Source organism: Epargyreus clarus, unplaced genomic scaffold (genome assembly GCF_041222505.1).
Source record: "Epargyreus clarus isolate Ecla_fem2 unplaced genomic scaffold, WU_Ecla_fem_2.2 ptg000013l, whole genome shotgun sequence".
In the NCBI taxonomy this organism is placed as follows: Eukaryota; Metazoa; Arthropoda; class Insecta; order Lepidoptera; family Hesperiidae; genus Epargyreus; species Epargyreus clarus.
The window spans coordinates 5,464,307-5,473,916 of NW_027332221.1; the positions used below are offsets into that span (position 1 = coordinate 5,464,307).

A 9,610-nucleotide genomic window follows, 5' to 3' on the forward strand; every position below is an offset into this window, starting at 1 on the left:
GCCCATCGTGTCATCGCTTGGATACCAGATAAGTCCTAGCGTGCGGTCGCCTTCATATTGTTGCCCGATTTTGAACTTTACAGCAGCACTACCGAGGACTTTTGGTATGCTGTCGAGTACTGCTAAACTGTTGCTAGTCCAGTTGCGTAATTTAAAGTTTCCTTTTTTATGAATGTATCTAATTTCTTTTATAAGTTTTATGACGGTCTCTTCATCTGGTAGGCTGTCGATGTAATCATCCATGTAGTGTTGACTATATATAGCGGCAGCTGCTGATGGCATGGAAGATTCGAAACGGCGTGCGTTTTTATTTTTTATAAATTGTGTTAAAAATGGCGAACAATTAGCTCCAAAAATTAGGGATGTCATGACATTGTCTTAATTTTATTCTCATCTGAATTGCATTTTTCAGATATATTTGTGTCACTCATATTTCCAGAATTGTCTCGAAAAATAAACCGTAGTGAGTCTCGATCTTCTGGACGGATTTTCACTCTTAAAAACATGTCTTTAATATCTGCTGCCACGGCTATTCTATTCTCACGGAACCGTAACATTATTCCGTATAAAGACATCAGTAGATCCGGACCCTTTAATAAGTAGTCGTTGAGTGATAGCCCTGCGACCTTGGATGCGGCATCAAAAATTACTCGCAATTTCTTCTTATTTGGATTTTCTATACCGAAATGTGGCAGGTACCAGGTCTTTGGTGTAACTTCAGGATCCTTCAGTTCTTCTGCGTAATTATTCTCTAACAGGTAATGTATTCGTTCTTTATACTTCTCTGCGTATTCTTTACTTCTTTTCATCTTAAGTTCTACTCCCTTCAATCTAGCCAGTGCGTGGGAGTACGTGTCAGGCATTACGCTATTTGTATCCTTCCAGGGCAAGCCGACATACCATTTGCCATCAACGAACGTGGAAGTTTTTTCCAGATGTTCCCAGGCCCGTTGATCCTCTGAATTCTGGCGAGGCTTAGAAGCAGAAATACCCATAGATTCTATTGAGAACGAGCGGCGTACTTCTTCGTGTAGGTCATTTAAATTTTCAGGAGCGGATCCATCATCGGTAATGAACAGCGTGGAGTGGTGAGCGACTGATGATGTAGATGATTTCATCAGTTTTCCGTGCAAACACCATCCCAGTGGCGTACGAGTGGCATAGGGCTCAGTTGGACTACCGGTCACCGTTTCCAGAGGTAACATTAAATGATAATTATCCTGGCCTATTAATATTTCAGGTTTTAATTGTCCCGTACACAGTTCATCTTTGAGCTCACGTAAGTAATTGTTTTTCGTAATTTTCATTATTTAAATTTTGAATAGGTAAGTTCAGTTCATTTACACTACGCGCACAGATAGTATACATAGTTCCATGTTTATTAGATATTTTAACATCTACTAATTCCGTCTCGCACATCAGTCCCGTATCACCCCACGCGCCCCTAGCATGCAATATTTGTTTGCGTCCACGAAGCGCCAGCCGCGCGGCGAGCGTAGCACTTATCAAGGTCACCGTGGAACCACTGTCAAGGAGCGCGGTAGCACTAATTACACCGTTAGGTCTGTGAATGTTTATCTGTACAACTTCTAATAACACTGCACAATTGTCCGACGTTATATGCGTAACTATATCACTTTGTACGTTAGTCTGCGAGCTAGTTTCGGAAATATTATTGTTTTTATTATCTTAATTTAATTAAATGTTTTGACGCGCGACAGAATCTACACTTATCGTCCGAATTAAGAGTTGATTGCGAAGTTTGTAACAAGACAGTATGCGACTGATTATAATTATTTTCACTGTAGTATTTACGTTTATTGTCCGTTTTAGTGTTTAATAAATTAGCGCTGCACGTAGATAGTTTAACCGCTTCGTCGCTAAGGAAATCCGACAAAATATCCATTCTCGATTGACCGCCAGTAATGATGAGTATAGCTGTAGTCCGCCCATTTAGACAGTAGTACTTTAGGTAACTTTGAGAGTACTATATTTGCTACATTCACTCCGTGCAGGTACTCCTCGCGGCGAAGTGCACGAACTGCTGCGACATAGTTCTTTACTTTTATTGAAAATGCTACTATATCTTTATGGTATTCGTGAGACATTGAATTCATCTTCTTAATATGTAACATTATTTTTGATAAGATCACTTCAGGGTTGCCAAATTGTAGTTCTAATGTAGCCATTACTATTGTCGGTGAAGTAGCGGTAATTAATAGCGCTGAAACGGCCTCCTTTGCAGAACCACGTAAACATCTTCTTAACCGCCAAATATTCTCTCTCTCCGAGAAGTTGCACAGTGCGGTCGACTCTTCATAGGCTTGCTTGAATGCCAACCATTCCATAGGGTCTCCGTAGAATACTGGGAGGTCTCTAGGCGTGTTGATACGGCTGAGTAGATTAGCGTTTTGGCTAGTGGACACAGAAGTGGTGATTAGTTCCCTTACTGCACTGACCAACTGCTGAACTGGACCTTCGGTGCCGACCGGTTCCGCCGGCGGGTTAAACAGAGGGCCATCAATAGTACCATGAGCGCTAGCTCTCTGCTTCTCCAGTTCTTGTTGACTCTGCTCTAACCACTTTTTAACGTCCTCTTCACGACTATGGTGATCACTCTCCGATGGGTGTGGACTGTATTGTTCATCAACTGCTGCTAGGTCCGCCGCTAATTTCTTCTCGATTAATTCCATTTGAATACGAGCCTTTTCCCTTGCTGCTTCCAGCTCTAATCTCTTCTTTTGTGCTAGCATGGAAGATACTGACGATTTTTTCGACCGTTGTGATATTTTTGACTCTCGATCCGAGGGTAACGGCACTATTTGTTTCGTCTGCGTGTCTTTATTTTGCACTTCACTTTTCACCTTTCCATCGCTAACTGCATCTTTTTCTTCCAAATTGGTCACACTCTTACTTGTTTCAGAATGTGAGAAGGCCTCGTACCTCGCCAATCTTCTTTCCTTTCGTAAGGAACGCACGTCACTAGCCATTGTTATAACCGACGGCGGAGTGTGATACATAGGTGTTCTAATCACGGCTCGAAGACCACTTGTACTTTGTGGTATAAACAATGGCTTTAAATTAAAGATGGTCTTGAGAATCACTAGTATAATCGTATAAAAAAGGTGTTACAGAAAAGCGAAATAGGAACGTGCGGCGGGCGCGGTGGCTCGTATTTTCGAACTACTCACATTTTTTTTTTGTCACTACCGCGCGGATCGTCCATCGCCCCACCTGCCGCGCCCTTTACAATCAACCGTTAACATATATATTTAAATATTATTATAGTACTTTATATTTATATATTTTATTCTTTAAAATGTCCGATGACTCGTATTGTTCCTATTTTTCAGCAAATGACTTTGACATTTCTTATGCTTCCTGTGACGAATCTCTTGACTCAAATTTATTAAAAAATCATTTGGTTTCTATATTTAAGAACAATAGCAATTGTTTGAATGTGGTTCATATTAATGCACAAAGTATACAGAGTCATTACTCTGAACTCGAAAGTGTTTTCTCCTGTGATCACATTCATGCCATTCTCGTTTCAGAAAGTGGGTAGAACCCTCGCTTCATTCTTCTTTATATCCATTACCTGGTTTAATTCTTATTCGGAATGACCGGATAGATAAAGGCGGTGGTGGAGTAGCTATTTATTTGCGAACTTCAATTGCGTATAAAATTGTATTAACTTCCCCGTCGAGTTATTCCGCTTCCGCCGAATACCTATTCTTAGAACTCGATGTAAAGAGCACCAGGGTGTTGCTTGGGGTAGTGTACTGTCCTCCTTCCATTGACTACTTCTCCGGTCTGAAAAGCGTTTTCGATTCTATTGGGTCCGCGTACGCTCATTATATTATAATGGGTGATTTTAAGGACTAAAGGGTTCGACCCGTAAGCAGAAATTGAAAGCCATAGTGGATTCAGTCAATCTTTCAATCGTTCCGTTGTCAGCTACTCACCACAATGTTGACAATGATCCTACCTGGTTAGACCTTATTTTAACCGCGTCTCCTGATCGGGTTTTGAGGCATGGCCAGCTTTCTGCTCCCGGTTTCTCTCGCCATGACCTCATTTACGCCTCATATAGGTGTAGACCTCCTCGATATGAACCTACATTTGTTAATTTGAGGAATTTCAGAAGGATGGACATTGGGAAGCTGCTGAGTGACGCTTCTGGTATAGATCTCCAACCGGTGACTGAGGCGTAAACAATTAATGATAAAATCTCCTACTTCAACACTTCCGTCATTAATTTGTATGACGTCCATGCTCCTATTCACAGAGTGAAGCTGAAGCGTGCTCCGGCTCCCTGGATGTCCAAGGGGATTCAAATGGCGATGAGAAGGCGGGATCGGGCTTTCCGTGTCTTCAAAAGGGACCGCACAGATTCCAATTGGTTAAGTTTCAAAGCAGCGAGAAACCGTTGCAACCAGACGGTGCGAACAGCCAAACGCCGATATTTTCATGATAACATCTTTAATTCTTCTCCCGCTGAAGTGTGGAAATTTCTTCGTTCTCTTGGATTTTGTAAACCACAAACCTATGATTGCGGTCCGTTTCTCACTCTTGATGCGATTAATGATTATTTTGTCACTACTTCGTTATTGGACCCTGCAATCAGACGTAAAACTCAGATTTCAATTGCAGCCATGCAATCACCCTGCATTCCCAATTTTCAGTTGTCTCCTGTGACCCAGATGGAAGTGATGACAGCTATTACGTCAATTAAATCAAGGGCCATGGGGTGTGATGACATTAGTAGGACCATGATTTGTCCGATAGTAAAAATTCTTTAACCTTCAACTTCAACAATTACGCACATAATATTTTTTTCTTTACTATCGGGCCACTATCCTTCTATTTGGAAGAAAGCCTTTGTGCGACCTCTTCCTAAAGTTTCAACTCCTTCCCTACCAAACCACTATCGCCCAATCTCCATACTTCCTTTCCTTTCTAAAGTTTTGGAAGCCTGTGTTCACAAGCAACTTTCCTCTTTTGTGTGTAACCATAACCTACTGAGCGTGTATCAGTCTGGGTTCCGTCCTGGTCATAGCACCACTTCTGCATTGGTCAAAATCACTGATGATCTAAGATGGGCCATGGATACAAGAGTGGTCACAGTAATGGTGCTAATTGACTTTTCGACCGCTTTTAACACAGTGGACCACGATATCCTCATTTCCATCCTTTCTCACTTAAGTTTCGCCCCATGTACCCTTAAGTGGTTTGCGTCATATCTTCGCGACCGCCAGCAGGCAGTTCATCTAGAGCGTAAGAACTCTAAGTGGGCTGACCTTGCTGCTGGGGTTCCGCAAGGCGGTATACTTTCTCCTTTGTTATTTTCGTTATTTATTGACTCCATCACTACATAATTATATTATAAACTGATCGTATCATCTGTATGCTGATGATTTACAATTATATGTGCAGACAAGTATCGGTGAAGTTGATAAAGCTATTCATACTATCAATAATAACTTACAGGCTGTGAAAGATTGGTCTAGTCAGTAAGACGTTTCTGTCAATACCTTAAAGTGTCAGGCCATTGTAGTAGGTAGTTTGTGACTGCTGTCTAAAGTCGACTTTGCGAATTTACCCGCTATCACATATAACAATACAACTATTTCTCTTTGCAATTCTGTGAAAAACCTTGGGCTTGTCATTAACAGCAGTTTGAGCTGGCGAGTGCAAGTCACCGAGCTGAGCCGTAAGGTAAATGCCACGCTACAATCCCTATATCGGCTTAAAAAAAATCTGCCGCACAAAACTAAAGTCGCGCTAATTCACAGTCTCGTACTGCCTGTTATCGATTACGCGGATGTGTGTTATCCAGACCTGACGGATGAACTTCTTGATAAGCTAGAGCGCCTTCTTAATAATTGCATCCGATTTATTTTCAACCTACGTAAATATGATCATATCTCTAAATATAGACGTCAGCTTAAATGGCTAACTATTCGTCAAAGGCGTAATTCTAGAATTCTCCTGGTTCTGTATTCTATTTTACATGATCCAGTTTCTCCGCCGTATCTAAAGGAACATTTTTAGTTTCACTGTTCGTCTCACGACAGCGGACTACGTTCGTCTAGAATTCTCAAAGTCAATATTCCACCGCATAATAGTGGTTTTTTCCAGTATTCCTTCACAGTACAGGCGATACTACTTTGGAACGCCCTGCCCGAAAACATCAGAAAAGCCACTTGTAGGAACACCTTCAAGAGAATGGTTCGGGAGCATTACCTACGCATGTCCTCCAATACTTGAGTCTTCCAACTTTTCTTAACTCACTGTGTTGTATATATTTATTTGTATATATTATATTTGTATTATATATTTATATATTATTTATATTTATTATACGTAGATATTGTATGTTTTTTTTCTCTTACAGTTGAATTTCTTGTTTATGCCTACCACATGCTATCGCCATCACCCAGGGTCGACTGGCAGAGAATGCCATTAGGCATTAAGTTTACCCTTTGTAACCCTTAGTTTAAGGTGTACAAAAATCTATATATATAAAAGCAAAAAGATACTCACGTTCAAAACGTATTAATCAAGGTTTTGACTAAACTACTGAAGCTAGAATCATGAATTTTTAAATATAGCTTCATTTCATAATGTAAATGCGCACTAAGAACGGATTTTTTGATATTCTGACATGTTTCTGAAGTCGGCGCTCAATATATTTCGTTGGATAACGACGTAATCAGCGTGTCTAATATAAGCGTATCAATATATTTCGTTGGATAACGAAGTAAACAGCGTGTCTAATATGAGCGCCGACTTCAGAAATATGAACTAAACCAACATTTATTTCAATTATTTTTTACTTTGTAGTGACATAGAAGTCGGTTGTATTTTTTTGTTAAAAATTTTATTTCACCCTTTTTAGTGATGACATACTAACTTTTATATTAATACAATATAAAATTTTATAAACGTGATCATGAATGAAGGTAAGGTCTGAATTTACATTGATTGGAACCGCCCGCTCGCAGGGCGCTGCCGCGCCCTGCTCGCTTACTTTTATATTGTCTTATATGTTCCAACCTAACCTAACTAAATAGTAAATGATGAACTGGCTTTGCAATTTCATTAGAACCTACACCAAATATCTTCAAACACAACTCAATTATTCCCATCGATTGAGGAGTTACATATTTTGTCTCCGAGCCACATTATGAGACCCTTAAATAGTCAATGATGAACTGGCTTTGCAATTTCATTAGAGCCTAGACCAAATATCTTCAAACACAACTCAATTATTCCCATCGGTTGAGGAGTTACATATTTTGACTCCGAGCCACATTATCAGACCCTTAAATAGTCAATGATGAACTGGCTTTGCAATTTCATTAGAACCTACACCAAATATCTTCAAACACAACTCAATTATTCCCATCGGTTGAAGAGTTACATATTTTGACTCCGAGCCACATTATCAGACCCTTAAATAGTCAATGATGAAGTGGCTTTGCAATTTCATTAAAACCTACACCAAATATCTTCAAACACAATTCAATTATTCCCATCGGTTGAGGAGTTACATATTTTGACTCCGAGCCACATTATCAGACCCTTAAATAGTCAATGATAAACAGGTTTTACAATTTCATTAGAACCTACACCAAATATCTTCAAACAAAACTCAGTTATACCCATCGGTTGAGCAGTTACATATTTTGTCTCCAGAAGCCACTCTGATCCTCATCATATTTAAATGGGACCAACTTGTAACAATTGTCCACTCACGAAATTAAAGGCATTAAAATAGGTTCATAAACGGCGAAGTTATGGCTGTTATATTTACATGGGTGGAGGAGTTCCCCTCTTTTACTCCGGAACCCATCAATGGATCCTAAAGCCAGAGATACATTAGGGGACAAATGTCCTGCGACACGTGTCACCAGCGACGTCGGCTGAGGTAGCGCGACGTTGCCACACTTCGCTCGACATGTCTGGCAACATCGCGCGACACGGGTCGCCAGCGACGTTGCCGGACTTCGCTCGCCGTGTCTGACAACATCGCGCGACATCGCTCGGTTATCCATGGGTTATCTTGTGTTGCAGTGTAGCTTTCAACGTCATTGAGTGCAGACACGTGTGCAACTACTTTGTCAATAATGTGGACTAACGACGTCGTGCTGAAACTAATAGAACTATTCCAGTCGAACGAATGTTTATGGGATACATCGAACAACGACTATAAGAATAAAAATAAAAAAAATGACTCGTGGGAAGACATTTCTAATACCTTACAAATTCCCAGAAAAGATGTTGAATCCAAAATTCATAATCTACGCAGTCAATTTATAAGAGAAAGAAAGAAGATTAAAGCATCAAAAAAGACGGGTAGCGGAACAACAGATGTCAAGAAAAGTAATTGGTTTGCTTATGATTCGCTACAATTTTTAATAAAGGGGGAAACTTCATCGGGTGACATTGATACGATGATAGAACAAGTAAGTAATTTATTGATTTAATTTGTGCAAAATGATGGTGTTAAACATGATTTTTAACCATTTTGTTTATTATGCGGTGTTATTCTGCCATGAAACACTCCCTTGTTCACTACAAAAATACTCGGCAAAACGGTCTCTTACATCAAAAGCAGATTGGGGTGTTGGAACTATTACTGGCGGTTGTTCATCTATATTGACGTTAAAGTAACATAATTCATTGCGCCAGAAACCTTCCACTAGAGTATTCTCATTATTAACATCTTCATAATCCATCATCCCAGGTGGGTTATATCTAGTACGCGATTGCGTATTACGACGTAAAAAGTTGTGGAGATGTGCACAGGCCATTACAACTACTTCAGCGTTTTTAGGTCCGAGTTCAATCGGACGTCGTAAAATTCGAAATACGACAGACATCACCCCAAATACGTTTTCGATAATTCTGCGGCATCTAGAAAGTCGGTAATTAAAAATCCGTTTTATATTCCCTCGTTCATAAATTCCAGGGTAGGGTTTCATCATATTTTGACTCAACGCAAATGCACTATCACCAACGAATACAAATGGTAAACTACGTCCGTTTCGTGCTATCGGCGTAGGTGGGGGTAAATTTAAGTTGTTCTCATTTAATTTCTTATAAAATGTTGTTTCTTCATAGACTCCACTGCAATTGCCAACAATACAATACTAAAATGCCCTTTATAATTAAAATAATCACTGCCAGAATTAGGAGGTGCTTTTATAAGTATATGCTTGCCGTCAATCGCACCCACGCAATTTGGGAAATTCCATAATGTTTTGAAATGCTCAGCTTTATCTTTCCACTGTTTTGAAGTGCCTGGTATCTGAAATCAAACGATTTTTCTTTTCAGACAACAAATCAAGATTCGCAAGATAGTTCGCAGGATAGCCTGGATGATCAAGCCTCGAATTCACAAAATCTAAACGATAAGATTAAAAAAAAGAGACCAAGACCATCTGATGATAAAATAGATGAGGCCTATGAAATACTGTTAGATGCTAAAAGAAAAATGAACGAAAGCTCAGTAAAAGACGATTTTGATGTTTATGGACAGTATGTTGCTTCCGAGTTGCGTAAGATTAAAACGGAACACGCGCTTATTATGACAAAATTTTAT

The 9,610-nt window shown here is 39.8% G+C and overlaps 1 protein-coding gene across 1 annotated transcript; it reads right to left on the reverse strand.

Annotated features, from left to right (window-relative positions):
* Nucleotides 1-365: 365 nt before the first annotated feature.
* LOC140746770 (uncharacterized) lies at nucleotides 366-1,205 on the reverse strand. Its single transcript, XM_073078866.1, has one exon. The coding sequence runs from the start codon at nucleotides 1,203-1,205 to the stop codon at nucleotides 366-368; it is 840 nt and encodes a 279-aa protein (XP_072934967.1).
* Between the last annotated feature and the right edge of the window lie 8,405 nt (nucleotides 1,206-9,610).